The sequence below is a fragment of the Callospermophilus lateralis genome, chromosome 4 (genome assembly GCF_048772815.1).
Source record: "Callospermophilus lateralis isolate mCalLat2 chromosome 4, mCalLat2.hap1, whole genome shotgun sequence".
Classification (NCBI taxonomy): domain Eukaryota; kingdom Metazoa; phylum Chordata; class Mammalia; order Rodentia; family Sciuridae; genus Callospermophilus; species Callospermophilus lateralis.
Window position 1 is genome coordinate 110023360 of NC_135308.1, and position 23105 is coordinate 110046464.

At 46.5% G+C, this 23105-nt stretch overlaps 2 protein-coding genes across 2 annotated transcripts; one reads left to right on the top strand and one right to left on the bottom strand.

The window, feature by feature from the left end:
• Positions 1 to 4991: 4991 nt before the first annotated feature.
• Rdh16 (retinol dehydrogenase 16) lies at positions 4992 to 10578 on the bottom strand. Its single transcript, XM_076853036.1, has 4 exons — positions 10266 to 10578; positions 8051 to 8309; positions 6639 to 6802; positions 4992 to 5209 (listed from the first exon to the last, which is right to left on the bottom strand). The coding sequence occupies exons 1-4, from the start codon at positions 10576 to 10578 to the stop codon at positions 4992 to 4994; spliced, it is 954 nt and encodes a 317-aa protein (XP_076709151.1).
• Positions 10579 to 20128: 9550 nt separating this feature from the next.
• Positions 20129 to 21262, top strand: Ackr5 (atypical chemokine receptor 5). Its single transcript, XM_076855400.1, has one exon. The coding sequence runs from the start codon at positions 20129 to 20131 to the stop codon at positions 21260 to 21262; it is 1134 nt and encodes a 377-aa protein (XP_076711515.1).
• Positions 21263 to 23105: the final 1843 nt, after the last annotated feature.

Here is a 23105-nt window from a genome sequence, read left to right on the forward strand (position 1 = left end):
CTTTGTATTGAACTTTGTTAACATGACCTCTGCTTTCCATTAATTGTAACTTTTTACCTTTCACATTAAAAAACTACATGCTAAAAAAAAAAAAAAAAAAAAAAAAAAAAAAAAAGAATAGGTCCCTCTTTTCCCTGGGAAAGGGAAATGGGAGATTCCCAAGGAGAAATCTGACATCAGAAGTAAAGTAAAGGGGGATCAACTGAATAACTGTCTCTCAGATGTAGTCAATGAAGAATTTATTCCTGAATATTCATTCTAAGATATATTGAAATAAAAGTCAAAACATCATGTTACTCAACAGGAAATAGTTGTGATTTGTGCAGTAAGAGGAAACATCATTTTAGTTGACAGGACATTTTTGTGATACACACTGTAAAGGGAAATTGAGAGCATTGTTTCCAAGTTGATAAAACCACATAAATTTAGTCAAATATGAGTCTAACATTTCACAACAATTTGTCTTCCTTTCTTGCTCTTCACTTTATATTTGTTCAACCAGGACAAAATAATTCTCTACAGAAATTGAAGTTACCCACCCTAGTGTAGGCCCAAGTGCCAGCTATAGCAGCAACTGCATTCTCTGTGACTTCCTTAGAGCATAAAAATAGAAGAGGAGCCAGGTGCAGTGGTGCTCGCCTATAGTCCAAGAAGCTTGGGAGGCTGAGACAAGCAAGGCCAGCCTCCGCAACTTAGCAAGGCCCTAAGTGGCTTAGCAAGGGCTGAGGATGTGGCTCGGTGGAAAAGTCCCCAGGAATAAAAGAAAAAGAAAAGAAGGAGGAGGAGGAGGAAGAAGAGGAATAGGCAGCGGCAGTCACATTTTCAGAGAAATGTTGGGTTTGGGGTTTTGTGAAAAATCTTTCTTTCAAAGAGAGACCAACAAGGTGAGCACATTTCCACAAACAGCTGTTCTTGCAGTATGTCTTCCAGTCCACCCTAAGCATGAGTGACATAAGGAACACTGAGAAGCCAAGGACAACAAATTATATTTGTCCAAGAAGTCAGTGGAAGATAGGTTTGGGTGGGGGACAATGCTAGGCTGCACTGTCTTGTGATAAATGTCTATCCATTGACAAATGAAATGATTTTTTTCTCAAAAATAAACCACAGAGGGCTGGGGCTGTAGCTCAATGGTAGAGTGTTTGCCTAGCATGTGTGAGGTGCTGGTCCTCAGCATAAATAAATAAATAAAGGTATTGTGTCCATCTTCAAATAAAAATATTTTTAAAAATTTAAAAGAAAACATGAAATTTGAATTGCAAGGTTTAAAATAATTGAGAAATTGGACCCTCTAGGGAGGGATTGGATCATTTGCATCATCCAATTCTTCCATCTGAAAGGGGGAAGGTAAGGTAATGGGGGCTGGGAAACCACATACAGAATGACACTCCCAGAGCTACTGAAAGGGAAGAAGAAATGACTTGCACAAGGCAGGCGTAACAGTTTTTACACTTCACATCCTGAACAGCAGCCCTGGTTACCCATCACATTTTCTTCCTCCTCCTGTGGGGCTGCCCCTGCCTGGTCACACATCCAGAATCCAAGCCCTTCAGACACTGAGTGACTAAAAGCAGAAAAGAGTTGAACACACACCACTGAGACAGCAGGTCCTGAGCCTCAGCCAGCCATGGACGGCCCTGAGCCCTAACCACTGGAAAAGTGTTTGTTCAGTGTGTATCCAGTATGGCTGATACGAGAGAACTTCCCCTCAGAAGACCAAAGACAGCTAGAGCCTGGACCCCATAACCACTGTCCATGGAGGAGCCCTCAGCATGAGGGGGAAGATGCCATTTCTCAACAAGGCTTGGGGGAAGCAGGGCAGGGAGGCAGAGAGGTGGGTAGGGGCAAAAGAAACCAGAGTTTCATAGCTCTTAGCATCTCCCAACAGTCCACATTTATCACGTCTCTGATGGATAAAGAATAGGAGATGAGCTTAAAGCAAGAAAGCTTCCTGCAGAAACCAGAGGCTCAGCTGTATGGATCCTGGGGCTTCTCCCCAAGGGCTAAGCACTCCTTGTCATCAGGGTACTGACAGCATCTAGGCAAAGCTGTCATGGGAACTCAGCTGAGCTCAAGGAAACCACTTTCTCTAGCATCAGGCCAACCCCACCCACACCCCTTCCTCCATGCAGAATGGAGCTTCTGCTAAAGGGGAAGTGCACCAGAGGAAAAGCAGAACTGGATAGGACAGGAAATGGGACTCATTGTGCAAACCCATCCCCAGCCCTACTTGGTGTGGGTTGGGGGCCCCCAGAAATGAAGGGACACACATTTCTTGATAGGACCAAAGATCTTAGGGTTGAAGACTTGAAGTGGGGTCTCAAAGACCTGTCCTCACAAAAGGCCAGCACAGCAAAGGGAAGGAGTGAGGTAGCCTCTGGTGCCATCCTGTGCATTCTGGGGAGGTGGGTTCATGTCCCTTCACAGATCCATCCAAGTGGACCCAGACCCTAATCCAGGAAATAAGTTGGGAAGGAGGAGAGAGGAAAGCTCTGCTGAGGGTCTGGAACGAAGGCTTGGACTGCTTTCCTTGACACCTTTGAGTCACAGTCCATGCTTGGGGCCATAGGTCTGACCGTTGTGTAGCCAGAATCCCAGTGGAGCTCAGCATGGGGGTCAGGGACTTCTTCACACTTCCTTCACCCCCTGAAGAGGGCTCCTAAGAGTGAATCTAAACATCCTGAACATCAGCCCCACCAGGAGAAAAAGTGAATCAGTTATCTTTTAGTTTAGTGTGCCCTGTGCATTGAATGTGCTTCATGTGTGGAAGGGGTGCTGTTATGGTTTGGATATAAGGATATGGTTTGTTATAGAGTTCCTGTGGCAATGCAGGATGTTTGGAAGTCAAGTGATTGGATTGTGAGAACTAATTATGACCTAATCAGTCCATCCTAGTTTGGACAGACTAACTGGGTACTAACTGTAGGCAGATGGGACATGGCTGGAGGAGTTGGAGGATATGGGCCACTGGGTCCTGCCCTGGAAGGCTTCATCTTCCCCGTGGCCCCTTCTGCCTCCCTCTCTCTACTTCCTTACTGCCATGAGGGAGCAGCTTCCCTCTACCCTGCTCTTCCCTCACCGTAAGCCCAGAGCAATGGAATCAGCTGTCTATGGACTGAGACCTCTGATGCCCTGAGCCAAAATAACTTTTTATCCTTTAAGTTGTTCTTTTTGGGTATTTTGGTAATGCAAAAACTGACTAAAACAGGTGCTATCTGTGTGTGTACACATGTGGAGAGGGTTACAAAATTTAGGAGGCTTCAGATGAAAGAGTGAGCTCTTGCTCTGCCATTGAGGGGACAACATGGATTGACCATGAGTGAGCTGACATAAGGGGGTTCAGAAACTCAAAGGTCCTTGAGGAGTCTTCTTGTTTATTCATCTTTGTTTCTTCAACATTCAGATGCTGGACCCACACAACAAATTTTTTAAATGAACGGCACTCAAAACATCACATGGCATCCATTAGTATGCAGAATTTTAATATTTTTGTGTATCTGTTGAAAGTAAAAATGAATAGCCCTGCAATGTTAGATTTCACTGTTTTCACAATGGACACTGGTCACGTATCCATTTACACTGTGTCCTTGTGTGAACCAATTACACAAGATTCTCTAAAGGTTCCAAATCCTCTAAGGCAAGAAAACCAAGACTCCTGGGGTGATACTACCCAATTCCAACGACTCCTCCCAGGACTCTCCATCACTTTCTGCAAATGCTCTCTCTATTCAGCCCCGACTCCAGAGGACTATCACTATACGAACAACACATAGAGCCGGGTCTTAGGAAGTTGGGGATAATTCAAGGCTTTCTTGTCCAGCATACAGGAGGTGCTCAGCAAATGTTGAGCAGAAAAGGAAAGACCAGGGTCCAGAAATGACTCTCACTCCATGCCACCAGAAGGAAGAGGGAGTAGAACAGCAGTGACAGATCTGAGAAATGACAGGACAGAATTGCAGTGAGTTTAAAATCAATGTAGGTCACTGAGGGTCACAGAGAGGTGACTGGTGAGGGGAGGGAAGTTTCAGCTACCCAAGAAAGAGATCTGAGACATGCCAGATCCTCTGAACATCTCCACACTGGCCCATCTGCTATCTGATCTTGTGAATCAAGGTATTTGGAAGTCTCAGAAGGGAAACAAGTCCCTCTCACCTCTGTGGCAGAGAGGATAGAGAGGGCAGGGATTATACCACTCCCCTCCTCTGATCCCACCTCAGGTCATTCCTTTCATCCCCTATTCTCCATGAAGGCACCTGACTCTTCCTCCCAGTGGTCCACACCACATTTTTCCTCATGCCCCTAGTTCAAATCACTGGGCATTGGTGAAATTTTTGAATTTTATTCTAAAACAAAACTAATCAAAAGAAAGCCATGGTTTCAAGACAAATAAAAAATTGATTTCTGAGTCCTCTGCCAGGATCTGTATTGAGGACACCTCCTCCCCACCAATGCCTACAGACTTGGCTCCTAAGACTTGAGGGTATAGGTTGGCTGCTTGTTGCCCTCCTAACCCCTCATGAGGTGCACAGATGATATCAGAGGATGAGTGCCCCTGCTTTCTCCAGGCCATTTGCATACTATGTGGGGATATAAACTAGCCATGGATAATACATAGCCTCAGGAGAAGGACAGGAGGACAGAAGGCACAGCAGGTGTGAGCTGAGCATCCTCTCACCTGCTTACAACTTTCCCACCTGTGTAGATTCCTCATGGTTGGTCAAAAGGCTTAGAAACTTGAATAGATACCAAAATCAATTGGATATCAATGAGTGCTATGAAGTTCCTATTCCTTAGCAGAATTCCTTGAGTCTTTTCTCCTAATTTACCAGTTGTGAGCTATATCTTAGCAGAATCCTTTGAATGAAGAAAGTAGGATAGATAACATGGTGACATGACAGCTCCCTCCCTCCGCCCTAGTTTCCTTCCCTTGAAGCATCCACTCCCTCACACAGTACCCAACTTCCCACAACCCATGCACTCCAACGTTGACTTCACAGGGTCTTTTCAGGCTTTGGAGCATTCCAGGAGATTATGGTGTCCACTAGGGAGGTCGGCAGGTAGCTCATGGGGATGTAGAACAACTTGGCATCCCAGCCAGCTGAATACCGTGTGCGGGGGTAACAGGCAGTCAGTGCATGCTCCATGCAGTTTGTCACCAAGGACAAATCCTCTGAGCATATGTTCTCCAATGATTCAATTGTTTTCATATCTGTTCAGAATGAGAAATGATACAAATGTATTTCTACCTCCCAATACTCCTGCTCTGGGATCAAGTTAGGGAGGAAAGCATCTCTAAGAATTCATGCCCTCCCTTTTCCTGTAAGCAGCCTGAGTTGACCTATGAAAATGGTGCTCTACTCTCTTGACTCAGGAAACCCCACAAAATCATGCAAATCAAGAGGTTCAATCTTTGTGTTCACTTTAAGAACATTCATAAAACTATCCAAGCCATCAAGGGTATGCATATCTGAAAAGCCACTAAGCATCTGAAAAATGTCACTTCAAAGAAGCATGGTGTGACTACACAACCAGTGTAACTCCGCATCATGTACAACCCCAAGAATGGGAAGTTATACTCCATGTATGAATAATATGTCAAATATGCTCTATGTCATGAACATCTAAAAAGAACAAATGAAGAAAAAGAAGGAGAAGGAGAAGAGGAGGGAGAAGGAGGAGGAGGAGAAGAAAAAGAGGAGGAAGCAGCAGCAGCAGCAGCAGCAGCAAGGTGTGCCATTCCAGCGTTACAATGGTGACATTGGAAGTGTGCCTCTGCCAAAGAGTCGGGCTGGATACAGGGTTGGTGGCCCAAAAAGAGTGCTGAATTTTTGTTGCACATGCTTCAAAATGCAGAGAGGATGCTGAATTTAAAGGCTTAGATGTAGATTCTGTGGTTATTGAACACATTCAGGTGAATGAAACACCCAAGATGCATCACTGTCTCAGAGTTCATAGTCAAATTAGCTCAAATGAGTTCTCCTGCCACATTGAGATAACACTTACTGAAAAGGAACACATTGTTCCTAAACCAGGAGAAGAGGTTGAATGAAAGAAAAAAGATATACCAGAAGAAATTGAAGAAACAAAAAGTATGGCATGGGAATAAATTCAACATAAAATAAATGCAATAATAGCAGGGCGGGCAAAGGAATTCCTGCTCTCCATCTACAGCAGCCATGCCCCAAATCTCATCTGTCCCAGGTCCTAGGAGGTGCCATACAACCTAGCCTCAAGGAACAGCTGCTCCCCACTAAACCACCCCTGCCTCTGTTTCTGGGAATATCTGGGCACATTAACTGAAGGTCTCTCCCAAAACTAGAAATAAATCCAAGCATGTGGAAGGCAGCTGTCTCTCATGCCAGCTGACCATGAGTACAATAGTGTCTTTTCTCTCTGGTTTTACTTTTGTCCTTGTGAAAATGAGGCTTTTAGATGAAATAGTGTCCCACATTTCAATAAGCCAGGGCCCCTCTTAAAGTGACCAGTTGCCCATGCAGCACCAATGGTATGGGATTAACCATCTCACTTTGCTTGGAGACAGACCTGATACATGGGAGGCACTGATGGTAGTAGACTAAGGATTCAAGAAGAGGGTTTGCATCTCTCCCCACCTATTAATGAGTACAGAGCTTACTCACAGGATGCCAGAAACTTCTCTCCATAGGTCTCTCTGACCTCTGAGCTGGCCTGGTTCCATTGATTCTTTAGGGTCTGTGAGAATCTCTCAAGAGGTAAAATGTTGGTTCTGAAGAAACCAGGCTCAATTATAGCCACCTTCACCCCAAAATAAAAGAGGTCTCTCCTGCAAGGAAGAAAATCAGAGGGCAAGGATGTCAGAGGCCTCACAAGACAAAACTCAAACAATAAATAATTATACTCCAAAGTAAGATTGGGTGAAAGAAATTCAAAAACTTGGTATATAGTATATATAACACCTGAGGCTAAAAATTGTGATGTTGGCATTGCCTTCCTATGTTTGAATATTATTCAAGACTTTTGCATATACCAGCTTTATTGCTCTAAATACTGCCTATTCTGGCAACAATTAAGAGTAATTTCCTGCCAGTTCCCTCACATCCAATGAATTATAAGTCTTTGTCCCCCTTGTAATCTCCTCTGTACTCCTCAGACCCCTCTTCTCCCCTCTCCTACCCCTGGAAGCTTCCCAGCCATCTCTCACCTGGAACCTTGCAACTGTCTTCTAGGGAGCATCTCTGCCTTCAGTCTCAGCTCCCCTCACTTAGAGCCACCCTTCACACTGCAGTCAGCAGGGTCCATGGATGCCAACTGGCCCAAGTGGCTCCCCTACTGTAATCCCTCCAAGGTGTTGCATTGCCCACAGTACACACCTGTCCAGACCCCCAGGTCCTCTATAAACCCACTGTGCTTCCCTGCCTAGCTGTGCTAGTGCCAGACCCAATCTTGTCTTTCTTCCCCAGGAGAACCCCTTCACTTAGAAGGAGTCAGCTAATGCTCACACTGGGCCTGTCTGATAAGGTTTTCCCACCTGGGAAGCCTTCCTACTCTTCATTATGGATCTTCAACCCTCAGCTAAGACCCCTTCTATAGGAATCTCCACAAATCTGGTGGCTGCCATGGTTAGTGTGGCTGATTTAGTCACAACTGCTCTGAGGGATGGTAATGATGGAGTATCTTCTCTCCCCCCCTGTCCCAGCTATCAGAGATTCTAGGTCAGGAACAAAACCTTACTGTTGTGCTAGGACTCAGTTATTATGCACTTGGACAAGAGCCCCCACAAATACCCCTTGAATAGACTAAGATGCTGACCCACCCCATTATAAGAACTCCCTGATACTGAATATAATAGTGGTCATGTCTGCACTCTAGACCAAATTATCCCAGTTCAAATTCTGCCTCAGAGACTTTCTGCCTGTGGACCCTCCTCCATGGTAAGATGTGTTTAACTTCATTGAGGCCTAAAGCCTTGTCCTTTACCCAAGACATGGAATGGTGTCTCCTAGTTCAGATGGCCTAAATTCAGAAGGCAGAAAGTGAGAGAGTCACAAAAACCAGATGGGACCTCCAATACCTGAGGCTGTCAGAGAAGGCCTCTACGCCGTATTTGGAAATGCAGTAGCCGCCACCACAGAGTGACAACCGGCCCAGGATACTGGCGACATTGACCACGCGGCCCCTCGCCTTCCTCACTAAGGGTAGCAGGCTCAAAGTCACCTCGATCATTCCCAACAGGTTCACCTCCAGTACTCTCACAAAGTCCTGTTTGGTCAGCCACTCATTGGGAGCAGTGGGTAAGACGATGCCGGCATTATTCACCAGGCCCCAGAGCCCTGGGGATAGTGGGAAGACAAGAAAACCACACTGTATTTTCCCTGTGTGGTGCAGACACAGTTGTGGCTCAAGTTCACACTGTAGCAGACAGAGAACTCTGACAGGCGTGGACAGGGAGGGGTGGGGCAAGCCACAACTGCTGGGGTGGGGCTGCAGAAGCCAGGAGCCACTAGGCGATAGAACTGATGCCCTTCCTCCTCCTTCTGTGATTCTTCATGGCCCAGCTCCCTGCAGTTGCTTCCTATTTGATGATTGCAAAAAGGGATGTGGAAGAAGTCCCATGCATCCATCACTCTGGAAACACAGAAACTACATCTGACCTCTTAAAATTATTGGCATCCTTACAGACATTTTATTCTCTTACCTACATTTTCTATCTTCTGGGCAGCTTAAACTAAGTGCTCCCCCAGGGTCTATGGGTTAAGAAAGACAGGAAAAGTGGGAGGGGGAGAAATGGGAAGAGAGGATGCAGAGGAAAAGGTGAAAGGGAAAAGGAAGAAAATGCAAAACTAATAACTGGATAGAATTTGGTTGAGAAACAAAGAATTGAAGTCCTGGTTGGGGGATAATTTGGAAAACAGTTGGTGTGTTTGTTCTCAGGAAGCTGACTTTGAACCCTCCTGCGCTGATATTGAGCAACTTTCCTGGGGAAATGTTTGTGAAACCCACAGGGCAGCTTTGGGAAGAGACGAGGCTGCCCCACCCTACCTACAGCACCCAAGTCCCACCCTCTGCCCCAGAAAAATCACACCCTCTCTTCCCACTCACCCAGAAGGCCACCCTCACTCCTCCCCAGTCCCCAGTTCACTACTCTTCAAGTTAACTACTCCTGAAGACCTCAACCTCACCTCTAGGATCAAAGGGCATTTCTATACATCCCTATACTACAGATCGCCTGCAGCATGGGCAGGAATCCGTCAATTTAGGGCAAGTGGTGGTGCCTGTTGATCTGGAAAACTTGGCAGAGGAGCCGTGTCCCTCCTCAATCCTTCCTTGCCATTGTGGGAATGCATAATCTTTTATCAAGACATTTAATTCCAAAGAACCCAAGGATATAAATTTTAAAAAATTTACTAAGACAGCATTTATGACAAAGCAATTTCAACATACCACCCTGAGCTATGTTCCAATAAGTGGGGCAGTGTCAAAGGATACCATGTTTCAAATCATTAAACATAACCATTTGAAGAAATTTTTCAGTAAGTGGTAAACTACTCATCTTTTTTTAAGTGAAAAATACAATCTCATATGTTTAAAAATGTCGAAAGTATTTATCTCTAGGTGGTGAGATTATACATTAATTTTGTTGTGGTTTTATGCATTCTAGTACTTCCGGCAATATTTTATTTTGCACTGACCCTTAGGGAAAAAAAAAGAAAAAAAAAAGGAAATCAACATTGCTTTCTTCTCCCTAATAACACAGACAAAAGAATGTAGTAAAAGAAAGAAAAAGTTGCCCCTTCCTAGTTCATGACTTTTCTGAGCCTGTTCTTTTCCTCACATCCTGCTCTGAACACAGGAATGTCCTCAGCTCTCTAGGTGGAGGAGGATGGATGCCTGATAAGAACAAATTACAGTGCTGATACATGAGCCTGGCTCTTCCTGCACAGGGCTCCAGCCTCCAGCATTCCTATAGAAAGGTACCATCGCCAATCCAGTACTCCATATCTAGCCATGCAGCCCCTCGGCTTAGACAGGAAGACAGAGGACAGAGAAATTCTCAAGGGCAAATTCTCTTCAGGGCACCCTCTCACCTAGTCTAGAGAATTCCAAGGATGGGATAAGAGGCAGAGACTGGAGATAGAATGGCTCAAGCAGGCATGCTGGGGAGGGAAAGGAAGTAGATATAACTTCAAGTCCCCGAAACACTTGTGGAGCCTCGCCAGGGAGCACCCAGGAAATGTCCCTACACAGAGAAAAGAAACCAGCAGACACATCAGGAATCTGGGTGGTACCTCTCTCCCCCACATGCTCCTTCACCCACTGGGTGGCTGCAGCAATGCTCTCTGTGTTGGTAACATCCAGGGTCACCGTCTCCAGCCTCTCTGATGTCCGGTCCCTCAGCTGTTTGGCCCCCTCCTCTGTCAGACATGCAGCCAGCACCCTCATGCCTTGCATGTCCAGCTGCCTGGCCAGCAGATTCCCAAAGCCCGAGTCACAGCCTGTGATGAAGACATACTTGTCTTGGAGGTGGCTCACCACCTGCCTCTCCCTGTACCAGCGCAGAAGGTAGTACAGGCCTAAAAGGACCACCAGGGAGAGCCACATGGTTTTGTAGAGTACAGGCACAGATGCTGGGTAAAATAAGTCTGGCTTCTGTTCAGACAGAGGATGGGAAGAAGTAGAACACAGAGCTGTGGTAGGCAGGACAGCCTCCAGGTACTTTGGCAGAGAGGCTTTCCTTTTCTCCCTGATCCTGCTCCACCTCTGTGCTCTTTGAACTGCTTTTGCTGATGCTGATATGTAGATGCCTTTGGATATCCAGAGTCCTGTCCCAAAGAAAACATTCCTACTCAGCAACATTTCCCTCACCTGGATTCTTCTCTCCTTCCCAGTGTCCACACAGGAATACACACACACACACACACACACACACACACACACACACACACCCCTAACACACATGCCATTCTAATCTAAGTTCCAGGGTTAGAACTGTCTCTACTTATCTCACACAACAACACCCCTGCACCGTGGACTTTCTGAACACAGATAGAAGTTATTGAGAACCTACTGAGACACATTTACAATGAAATCCCTCTTTGAACGTGTTTCCTTATTAGCTCAGCACCCAGAATCATTCCTCAGAAAACAAAGTCATGTTCATTCTCTCTAGGACTACAGGAATAGGCAGAAAGAGTGAATAGGAAGAGGTGTCCTCCTGGTATAACAATTGTCTGGAAAAAGTGAGTGAGGAACCCCAAACAAGGAGGCTGACCTCAGAGTCATGGGGAAGAAAGGGAATGGGAGTGAGAACCCCAGCACCAATATTCCCAAAGCTGCTGGGAGGAAGGAATAGAGAACTTGTACAAAGTAAGTATAACTGTAGAAATCAACATCCCCTGAAGATGTCCTTTCTTCAGCTATATGGATTCAGCTTGATATGACTACAGCCATCTTGAATCATAACTACATGACTGTCCTAGAATAAACCCCAGCCAGCTTTCTTTTCTTTTGCATAGTTTCCCATTAGATGGGAACAATTCAAGTAAGATGTGGGGTTTTGCAATCAGACTCTGGAATTGGGGATATACCTGACTTCTTGATACAAGCTTAAAATAAGCTAGATACATGCCACCTAGGATGAAATCACATTTTGTCTTAACCCATTCACACACCCTTCTTTCTGACCCAAATGGCAGGGATTCAACTGGTCTTGTTGCCAGGCAGGGCCACGCTTCCTTCAGTAAGTCCCCTACTGCAATCCTAGATCAATCTGTCTCTTTCTTCAGTCTCATGGCACCTTGGAGCCAGCCCTCATACACTCGGATGAGTTGTTCTAGACCACCAGCCCTAGGTGCCTGTCACATTTTCCTGCCCCTCCTCCTCTGGGGCTTCTCCTGCCTGGTCACATGCTGAATGTCTAAAAGCAGAAAAGACTTAGTGGAACAGCAGAATAAAATAGACACTAGTATTGCTGAATGTGTATACGTGACTGTATGACCAATGTGATTCTGCAACCTGTACACTCAGAAAAATGAGAAATTATACCCCGTTTGATTCAAATGTATGATATGTCAAGATCATTGTACTGTCACGTGTAACTAATAATAATAATAATAAAAAGAACATGCCCCACAGAGATGACAGGGTTTCCTGAGCCTCAGCCAGGCATGGAAGGCCCTGAGCTCTAACCACTGGAAAAGTGTTTATTCAGTGTGTATCCAGTATGGCTGATAGGATAGAACTTCCCCACAGGAGACCAAAGACAGCTAGAGCCTGGACCACATAACCACTGTCCATGGGGGGGCTCCCAGGGGGAGGAAAAGGATGCCATTTCTCATTAGGGCTTTGGGGAAGGGGGTAGGGTGGCAGAGTAGTGGGAAGAAGAAACAAGGGTTTCATAGTTGTGAACTGCTATACACAGTCCACATTTACATGAATTTCTCTCCCTGAAGGAAGGGAGGAGGAGGAGATAGACAAGTAGGGAAAGAAGTTTCCTGCAGAAACCTGGGCTGGAGAAGAGCTGCTCCCCCTGATGGTTCCACTGTGGTACTGCAGGCTAAATGCAGGTGTTGGCTTGGGATCTGCCACCATGGCTTCTTCAGCCCATCCCTGTAATGGCCACTCTTTCCAGGTGCCGCTCCAGCTGGCACCCTACATGAGTTTTCCAGGAAGGAGGGAAACAACAAGATCTTTGACAGGTAAAGGCCTGAATCGCATGTTAATTACTCAAACCTGTTCCAAGCCCTAGAGGGCTTGTAGCATTCTTCTAAGCCAGGGACAAAAACCCAAACCTAAAAAGAGACACCCCTTCCTGGAGTGTAACTTGGAGTCAAATATCTTGGAGGCACAAGTGGGGTATCACTGGCCCTCTGCATCTCAGAAGAGTCAGAATAGAAAAGGGAAGGGGTGAGGGGTTTTCCTCATGGCAGTGGTACACCATGACTGGATTGGGCTATGATCAGATCCCCCACGCGGGATCTGGCTCCCTCCCAAGGAAAAGAGGCCTGAGAAGAGGTGGGGCATGCTGAGGGTCTAAGGAGACTTTGAGATCCAAGTGCCTCTAACTTTTTTGTCCACACGCCTTTCCTTCCACTGTGTCAAGACCTTGAGCTACAGCCCCAGGTGAAGCCCTGAATCCTGAGGTGCTAGCGGAAACCAGAGACCTAACAGTCCATTGCTCTAATATTCTTAAACACCTTCCCCTAGGAGTTACATAACGGATCAACAATCACTGTATTTTTCAGAGAAGAATAATAATAGAAATCTAGAAACTCCAGTTTAAGCCTGAAGCAATAATTTCATTTAAATAAAGAAACATGACTGGTGGCTTGAGTGTTCTTAACACTAGACCTCTGGTGGACTCAGAGACCCCTGAGGACAGGGACTGACTCCCACCATTTTTTGTTTCTGGCACCTGATAGTGTCTAGCTCTTCCCAGAGCAGAATGACTGCTGAGGGAGACGACACTGCAAAGTCTGGCCGCACTTTCCATTTACACCTGTATTTCTTTTCTTTTTAAATATTTTTTAGTTGTAGATGAACACACAGTATCTTTATCTATTTTTACATGGTGCTGAGGATTGAACCCAGGGCCTCACACATGTGAGGCAAGTGTTTTACCACTGAGCTACAGCCCCAGCCCCTCCATCTGTATTTCTTATGTTGTCTTGACAGTATGAGATTTCCTAAGGCCTCTATTCTCTTCATCTTTATAATAAAGAAAGAGAATCAAGATGACTCTGGCAAGTCCTCCCAACTCCAAGTTTGGGGAAGTCTAAGAATCTATATGTCTTTACCAAAATGGTGAAAACTTAGAAAGTCAGAGCCTCAGGAAGCACTGGAGAATTAAAGGGGAACTAAGGGGAACTTCTGTCCAGCATACATTAGGTGCTCAACCAGAGTTAGCAGAAACTGAAATAAATCTAGAATCAGCAAAGGACTGTCACCACATCCACGGAGAGTCTGGGGGAGGTGTGGGGTTTGGAGAGTATAGATCTGAGGAAGAGCCACCCAGCTTCTGTGTGAAGCTAGAGGAGAGGTGGAAAACGGAAGGAGGGGGCAAGGCAGATGCATACTGAGAGGTTTCTGGGTAGTGTCCTGTGGGGAAGGGATCTGGGGTCCTGTCCATCTCTTATCACTCTTTCCAAGCTTCCTCTTCCTTAGAGTGATGTTGCTCACTCCCCTCCTCCCCTCTTGAGAACTCACAGAACAGTTGTCCTCATGGAATGGGTGGGGGGAGCTAGAGACAAGTCCCCTTTCAAATCCCTCCCCAGACCATCCCATTATAGGTCGGAATTCATGAGGAATTCGCCTCCTCCCTCACTCAAGAAATTTCCCAGGATTCCCAGAAGTGGATGCCCAACTCTTTTTCTTCCTAGCTCCTTGCAGGAGAAACTCTTCAAGGGTTGTGATTTTTCACCTTTGAGGACATCACAGACCCCTTTGAGAATCTAAGGAAAGTTCTAAGTCCCCTGAAAATGCACATACAAAACAAAATTTTACATATACAGTACTTTGCAGGGAGATCCCATCCAAAGCCAGTGGAGCTAGGAATTTTTGTCAGTTGAAGAAGTTTACTGAACCACTAACAGTGTTGTTACCGAAAGCTCAGTCCTTATCCCCGATGCCAATCCAATAACAAGGACACAGTTTTGAAAAGAAGGAAAAAGAGATTTTATTGCTTTGCTAGCAAAGAAGAAAAACAGGGGATTCATGTCCTAGAGCCCGATTCTCCCCATCAGCAGGAACAGGGGGCTTTTAAAGAGGTCATTCAAAGGCTACCTTTGGAGTGTTCTTTATTGGAGTTGTAATTTACTTGTTAATTTGGGAGATAGTTATTTCTGAGATCTTCTGGTACCATCCCCAAAGTCTGGATTATTTTGTTCTGGGTGTTTACTCAGGGAGAGAAAAATCTGCCTAAAATGGGGAAGAAAGGTCATCCTGTTTCCCCTGAGATTAGGGAGGGGGAGAAATAAGGGAGGAACAGGGAGAGAGAAAGAGAAAGAAACATATCCATGAAAAAAAAAATTGTAGTGGCAGAGCAGCAAGGGCTATATTCAAAGCATAAAGTGGACCACTGTTACAGTGTGGCCTGGGGAACTTATTTAACCTCTCTGCACTTTAGTTTCCTCATCCTATGATAGAATCCACCTCATAAGTGGTCATGAGGATTAAATGAGATAATACGTGTAAAACACCTTAGAACTATGTCTGACAACTGGCAAATATTTAATTAACATTAGTTATTACTATTACTACATCTCTTCTGTGGTAATTCATGGTGGCATTTGGGAACGGTCTCACCATTCAATGTAAGAAATACAACCCCAGAGAAATAAATAAAAAAGGAAATTGGTATTGACCTAATTCAGATAAAAAGTGATTGGTGGTAGTGAGAATATAGAGAGAGATATTTCAATGTTAATTACACAGAAGGTGACTTCTTCTTCCTATGCTCAAAAGTGGGAAACGGGCATGCTCATGCCAAGCACTTTCCATGTATTTATCCCATGATCTCAGTGACAGGAGCATCATTATCCTCACTTTACATATAAAGAAATTGAGATTCAGAAAAGCTAATTTTTGACTATAACCCAAAGTCACACAGCTACTCAGTGGTGATCCCCAAACCTTTTTAGGAAGAACTTGACACAGTTTGAAACATATCCTCCATCTTAGAACAGGAGTCCCTTACAGTCACCTCACAGTGACTCAGCCTGACCTAAACCTCAGACAATCATCATGCAAAAGAAAGGAAATTGTTATCTGGGACTGAAATCCTAAAAAACACCTGGTTCGAAATATGAAGGTGACACCCGAAGGACCCTTCCCTGAAAACCCCTAGGAAAGGCCTAATTGCAAAAACTCTCCCCTCCCTCATTCCCCTATGACTACCTCAGGCTCTGAGTGAAGATGGGTCTCAGTCTCAACTGGGCCCCACTCCGCAGGTTTGTCCTGAATAAACCTGTGTTAGCGTTGAGCTGCCTCCTCCGCCTTTATCTCCTTCACTCTGTTCTTTCCTTACAGTCCCTACCGTGTCTCTTGACTAAACAGAGAAAGCCCAGGGCAGGGAACATCCTTCTTTGGGAAACCTGGGGAGTCCCTTTTCCAGAGCTGCTGGCCAAACAGAGTAACTTTCAGCCTAATTTGGCTTTTTCACTCAGTGACCTTCTGGAAGGGGACAGGAGTGCAATTGTCACCAAACTGCTCAGACTTGATCTTCCCACTCTCTACTTGCCCCTGCCACACAGGCCAGGAAACATGGATCTCCTGGGACAGCCTGCCTCTCTCTTTCTCCAGGGCCCAAGCACAAGCCCTTTGCCCTGCCCAGCCCCAGGAAGCTGCCTGCCTTTATCTGTGCCTGTCAATACCTCTTCCCCTACCTTCCTTCCTTTTTCATTGTTGATCCCAATGTCTTGTCTACATTTTTTGGAAAAAAAAAAAAAAGTGAGCTTGGGGGAGGGGGAAAGAGTAATTTCCAGGAATTGTTTCAGGACTGCTGCTCCTACTGCTTAGAGCAAAGCCGTGTGCCCCCTCCTGCCCAGGTTGGCAAGGAGCCTAGTCTCCTGCCCCTCCCTTTTTCCCTTCCTCCAAGCCTTTCTCTTTTCAGCTGCCCCACTCCCCCCACAAAAAAATATCTTCACATGAAAACTGTAGAGCTCTCACTTATTTCTTCCTGAGGGAACAGCTTTCCCTCTTAGCCTCTGCTCAAAGGAACCACCATGACTTCCTCTTGGTGGGCATAGGTAAAGGCTGGAAGCAGGTGGAGGTGAGGCTGCAGAGGTGCGTCTCCATATGCCAGGAAGATTTGAAAACCCAAGTGACAAGAGCCACTAAAATGCAGTCTTGAAAGGAATGGAAATGGCCATAGGCACAGTCCACTTGGAGAACAAGGGCTTCCCTGGAGGGATGTTAGCCTAGCAGAAGCTCCATCTGCATGACTCAAAGGCATGAAGATGGAAGTGAAAATTTTCAGAAGCCTCCTTATTGAAAAAAGGCTACCAATGGGATAGAAATTAAGAAGAGGGCTGAGGTTGTGGCTCAGCGGTAGAGCACTAGCCTAGCGAGTGTGAGGCCCTGGGTTCAATCCTCAGCACCACATAAAAATAAATAAATAAAACAAAGGTATTGTGTCCAACTAAAAACTAAAAAATAAATATTAAAAAAAAGGAGAGAGAAAGAGAATATGTGGAAATGTCTGAAAAATCAAAGTAAACCATAGCTGTGACAGATTTCTTGATCCAGAAGTGGTCTAATAAATAGAGAGGACTCAAGAAATCTCAAAGCAAAATATATCCCCTCCATGGAGAAGGATGGGGTAATAATGGCATAGCAATGTGAAAGTACTTGATACCAATGAACTGTGCACCTACAAGTTGCTTATAGTGTAAATGTTAATATTAAAGATATACACATATATACAAACAATAAAAAATTAAGTAGCAAACTTAACAAAATTCCCTCCTTGAGTAGATAAAATATCGTATGTATATACAGTGGAATATAGCTCAGCACAGAAGGGAATGAGGCAGACACAGCTTATATTGAGAATGAACCTTGAAAACATTATGCTAAGTGAAAAACACCAGATACAAAATGTCACCTGCTGTATGAGTCCATGTGTAGTATATATCCACACTAGATAAATCCATAGAGGTGGAGAGCAGGCTGGGGCCTGCACGCTTTCTTGGCCATGCTTGAGAATGGCCCCTCTGTACCAGCCTTGGGCTCTATGGAGAGGAAGGATGTCACAAAGTTCTGTGTGTACAGGAAGCACCACAAGGGCATTGCTCTTGTGTCTTGGACTTCTCCAAGCTGCATAGATATATCAAGGACGTTGTGAAGGACTACCAGTTTAAGAAACGGAAGATGCTGTTCATAACAACCAAGGGCATCCACATGGGTTAATTCGTGTCCTGCATCAAAAAGGCCCAGCTCAACACTGCCAATGTTCCTGCCAGGGGCCCCAATCCTGCGGGGACCATCATGTGCTACCTAGAAAAGCCTGAGGATCAGAGATAGCTGGCCTGAACCTCTGGAAACAGTACCAGTTATTTCCCACAACCTGGAGACCAAGATGCCAGGCATGAAGTTTCCCTTTGGCTCTATGAGGGTCACCTCCCATGCCATAGGTGGCCAAAATGACAAACCCATCCTGCAGGCTAATGAGCTTACCACAAGTAATAAGGCAAAGAAGAACTGCTGGCTACCCATGCAGGATATGACCATGACCCTATGGACCATCCATCCCTTCTGAGGTGGTAATCACCAGTACATGGGAAAACCCTCTTCTGTCCACAGAGAAGTCCCTGCTGGCCACAAAGTTGGTCTTGCTGCCAGATCAGTGTCTCCATGGAAACAAGACTATGAAGGAGGAGAACAAGGAATAATGGGTGACTGCTTAGTGGGTACAGGGTTTTTAATTTGGGGTGATGGAAATGTTGAGGACCTAGACTGAAATGGAAGTTGTACATGTGAATGTACCAAATGCCACTGAATTGTACACTTTAAAATGACTAATTTTACAAGAATTTCCCCTTTATCTCTTTAATCCCTTCCATACCCTTGACCCTACATACCCTTGACCCTATATCCTATAAAACAAGGGCCCAGGTTCAGGTGGCTCTACCACATGCAAAGTGAGATAGGCAACTCTCTTGGCCCTAAAAGAGGATGGAGAAGCCCATTTTCCGCCCCATAGAAGTACGTCCTGGGTCTCTGGAAATGGCTGAGGTGAGAGTGCTCTGAGAGGAAGGCAGCTCTGCTGACACAGGATCTCACCAACACAAGCTCCTTACTCTATAGCTTTCAGGGAAGGAAAAGGGAAGTCTGATCCCTCCCTCATACCCCTTTGCCCACCTTGCCCCAGTCACACACTGTGCCCTTCCCTTTCCTTCCCGTGGTGAAGTGTGGAGTCTTGGAGAAGACTATGCCCTTCTCCTCCCTCCCCATCCAGGAGTCTCAACTCCACATTCAGACTTTTCTCTCTCCCTAGATTCTCACTTCAGATCACAGAATGAAGACAGGGAACTGGAAACCCTTGTGGGTGGAGTTGGAGTGGGTACAGGAAGACTGGGGGGGGTGAACTCGTAGGGACACCAGAGCCATTAAAAGCCTGACTGATTTTCAGATTTGTTTTAGCCCCCACCCCCACCCCACAGTTCTGCTCTAGTAGAAATCAAGACAGACGGGAAAAGTGGGACTCTAAGCCAGCTCAGAGAGGAAAATAATCTTTTTTTGTGTGCCCTGCACTGAGCCCTTTATTTTGATGGCTCATTTAATTCTCATATCATCCCTCTTAGTAGGTACTGTTGTCCCCATTTTGCAGAGAAGAACTGAAGCTTATAGAAGTCAATTCATAGAGCTAGTGAGTGAAGCAGCTGGATTTTAATGCTTGCATCCTGACCTCCCTACTTGCTTTTTGCTGGGACGTCCCCTCTAACTGGATTGGGGGAATGCAGGAAAAACCTCAGCCCTCTCCCACGGAGCTTTAGCCAGTGACAGCTATTTCCCGGATGAAGGGCAGCCCTGAAGCCAGTAGCACAGGGCGGCCCTGAAGCCAGCAGCCCCACAGCCAGGGTCCCTTCAGTCTCCTTGCAACTCCCTAACAGCCCAGACCTGCAGGACCTCCAGGACTAGAGGTGCATCCACGGGAAATCCAGGTGAGTGTTGACCCCTCCCAGAGAAGATGGAAAGCCAGGGCTTGAAGACAGATTTCCCAGGGGTGAATCAGAGGGCAGGGGTGTTGTGTGTGCACACATGCGTGTCCTCTCACACCTAATGCCTGAATGGCTAGACAGCGTGGAATCCTTAGTGAAGACGCATGACAAAGCGGAGAGAAGTGGAGGTTGGAGAGGCTCTAGGGCTGGAAGTGGGATGGGACTGGCTGGGGCTGGGAAGAAACCTTGTTGGGCAAACCATCCTGGTCTCTACTAGCACTGAAATCCCTTAGCAAAATGTCTGTGCTCTTGGGCCAAAGCTGGCAACTCACGGTTTGAATGCTAAGCACCCCCTTCTTATTCCTTCTGTCCCAGAATCTTTCCCCAAGGGCCCCCAGCCCCTATGCCTTCTACCTGGGAGGCACAAGGCTGCTTTCAAGAGTTCCTTTCTCTTCCCACCCTCTCTTCTTCCCAACAGGTGCTTCCAGGTCCTCATGTCAGTCAGACCCAGCTTGGGGCCAGGCCCCTCTGAAGGGCCCACCGCAGCGCCTGACAGTGAAGAGATCCACAATTGGGAGGAATTGCTCTACTTCTTCAACCACACTTTGTCCGAGTGCCACCTGGAGCTCAGTGAGGACACCAAGCGAGTGGTCCTCTTTGTCCTCTACCTGGCCATCTTTGTGGTTGGGCTGGTGGAGAACCTCCTGGTGGTATGTGTCAACTGGCGTCGCTCAGGCCGGGCTGGGCTGCTGAACCTCTATATCCTCAACATGGCCATCGCGGACTTGGGCATCATCCTGTCCCTGCCTGTTTGGATGCTGGAGGTCATGCTGGACTACACCTGGCTCTGGGGAGACTTCTCCTGCCGCTTCACTCATTACTTCTACCTTGCTAACATGTACAGCAGCATCTTCTTCCTGGTGTGCCTCAGTGTTGACCGCTACATCACCTTCACCAATGCCTCTTCCTCCTGGCAGCATCGCCAGCACCGAGTGCGGCGGGCTATATGTGCAGGCGTCTGGGTCCTCTCAGCCATCATCCCACTGCCCGAGGTGGTCCACATTCAATTGGTGGAGGGGTCAGAGCCCATGTGCCTCTTTGTGGCACCTTTTGAAACATATAGCACATGGGCCCTGGTAGTGGCCCTGTCCACCACTGTCCTGGGCTTCCTGCTGCCCTTCCCTCTCATTGCAGTCTTCAACGTGCTGACAGCCTGCCGACTTCGGAGCCAGGGACAGCCTCAGGGTCGGCGGCACTGCCTCCTGGTGTGTGCCTACATAGCTGTTTTTGTCATCTGCTGGCTGCCCTACCATGCGACTCTGCTGCTGCTCACTCTGCATGGGAGCCACATATCCGTCCACTGCTACCTGGCCCACCTGCTCTATTTCTTCTATGACATCATTGACTGCTTCTCCATGTTGCACTGTGTTGCCAACCCCATCCTCTACAACTTTTTCAGTCCAAGCTTCCGGGACCGGCTGCTGAGTGCTGTTGTCCACTACCTTCCAAAGGACCAGGCCAGGGCAGGTGCACGGGCTTCCTCTTCTTCCTCTTCCACCCAGCACTCCATCATCATCACCAAGGAGGGAAGCCTGCCCACTGCAGCTGCCTCCCCCAGTCCCACCTAAGCCTGAACTTCCAGCCGCCTTCTGCTTCCAAATGCCTCATCTCTGTTTGGCAATCCCATAGGCAGCTGAGGTAGATTCCAGTCTCTTCCATGAGTCGAGTAAAAGGCTGAAGGGGGAGGTGAGACATTTGGGGGGAGGGGGGAGGGAGAGCATCAGAATACTCATGGTATATCTGAAATATGGGAGAGGGAGAAGGGATGGGGAGGAATAGAGAACAGGTCCTTCCTTGGTGTTGTATTATTTGTTTTGGCCCTTGTGTCTAAGGGAGCAATGCAGGAAAAAAAAAAAAGTTAAATAAATAATAGAGATAGCCATGGCTCTGGATCTCTAAGAACTCTGCACTTCCAGCTGGGCTTGGGAAGGAAGCTGAGGCTAAAGGGATGCCCTGCATAGGAAACTAGACACATGCATTTCATAAATCATCCTAGCTAGAAAGAATGAGCTCCACAGGAACTTCACAAAACTTTCCTTTTGTTTGTGTGCTTGTTGATCTTCCAGCTCACTATGCAGGTTGTGGGGACATGAGGCCAGAGGTCAAGGAACCAGGAGGCCTCAGCAGGACATTCCCTATCTGTGCATGTCAGTGCAATGATAAGGGGGATGGGGTCTACAGGGGTGGGGCCTGGGTCTGAGACAGGCACCCTGCAGCTGGGTCAGCAGGATAGTCTCTCCACCCTCCACCATCCAGGAAACAGAGTTCCATTTCCTTACTGATACCCTCCCCTCCCCCTTGTCCATCCTGCTCCTCCTCCCCCAAAGCAGAGGCACTGTTCCAGAGTCAATGCTCCTTGTAGCTTTTGATTTAGGACAATCTATCTTTCATGGAGACACAGAGCTACCAAAAATCCCACCACCATCCCCATCTCTTACTTTCTCTCCAGATCATAGGAAAATATCCAGAGACATTCATTCTGGAGCAAACATGGTGACAGTTAGCAGCAGGTGCTGACAGTTGCTCCATCCCTCAGCCTTTGCCCCCCTACAGGGATGGGAAAGGCCAAAGTGGAAATTTCCCAGTTCTGTGACAGAGTAGAGCTCTAGCACGAAGTCAGTTCTCCCTGGCCAAGTCTTTTCATAATTTTCCTGCCTGACAATTTACACTTATTAACACTTGTTGTATAGATGGGGAAAGTAGTCCTCTTGTTAACAAGTAGGTCTTCTGGAAAAGGCTCATTATCAGTTTGGGAAACTAGGCCCAGGAACTTGAAGAACACTGACGTAAAAGTCTAAGAACAGGCTCTGGTTTCGGCCTTTCAATCACGAGTCACATCTTTGGCCTCTCAATCCTGCGTGGAGAGCTAGGGAGCTATGGATACAATTGCTGATCTTCTGTTCCCTCTGTTCTGCTCCAGAGCTCACTGTGCCAGGAATGTTTAACTTGGATTAATTACCCATTACCTGGAGGCCAAATACTCTACTTTTGGAAATCTCAACCCATATTCAGCAGATGCATTAAACATATGCTGCAATGGCGGATGCAGCCCAGGTCTGTCAGGAGCACAGAGGGAAACCTGTATCTGCCATTCCCTGATCACTTGGCCCAAACTGGAGAGGGTCTTAAGCTACACATAGAGAGAAGACTTTCTGAACAAGGTTTCTGGGTTGTTCTTGGGGATGCGATAAGGGCTTAACCCAACAATGCAGAAATGGCAATATAAAGACATTCTTCCCTAATCCCCACTTAAAAAGCAAGCCAAGATCTGATGACCTTATCACTAACTGCTTTGTCTTGGGCTCCAGGATCTTTCTGAAGGAAATCCAATTTTACATGTGTCACATCCCAAGTCACCACAGAGGCCACTTCCCCCAAACTTGTTATCACCCTGGCAGTAGGAATACTTCC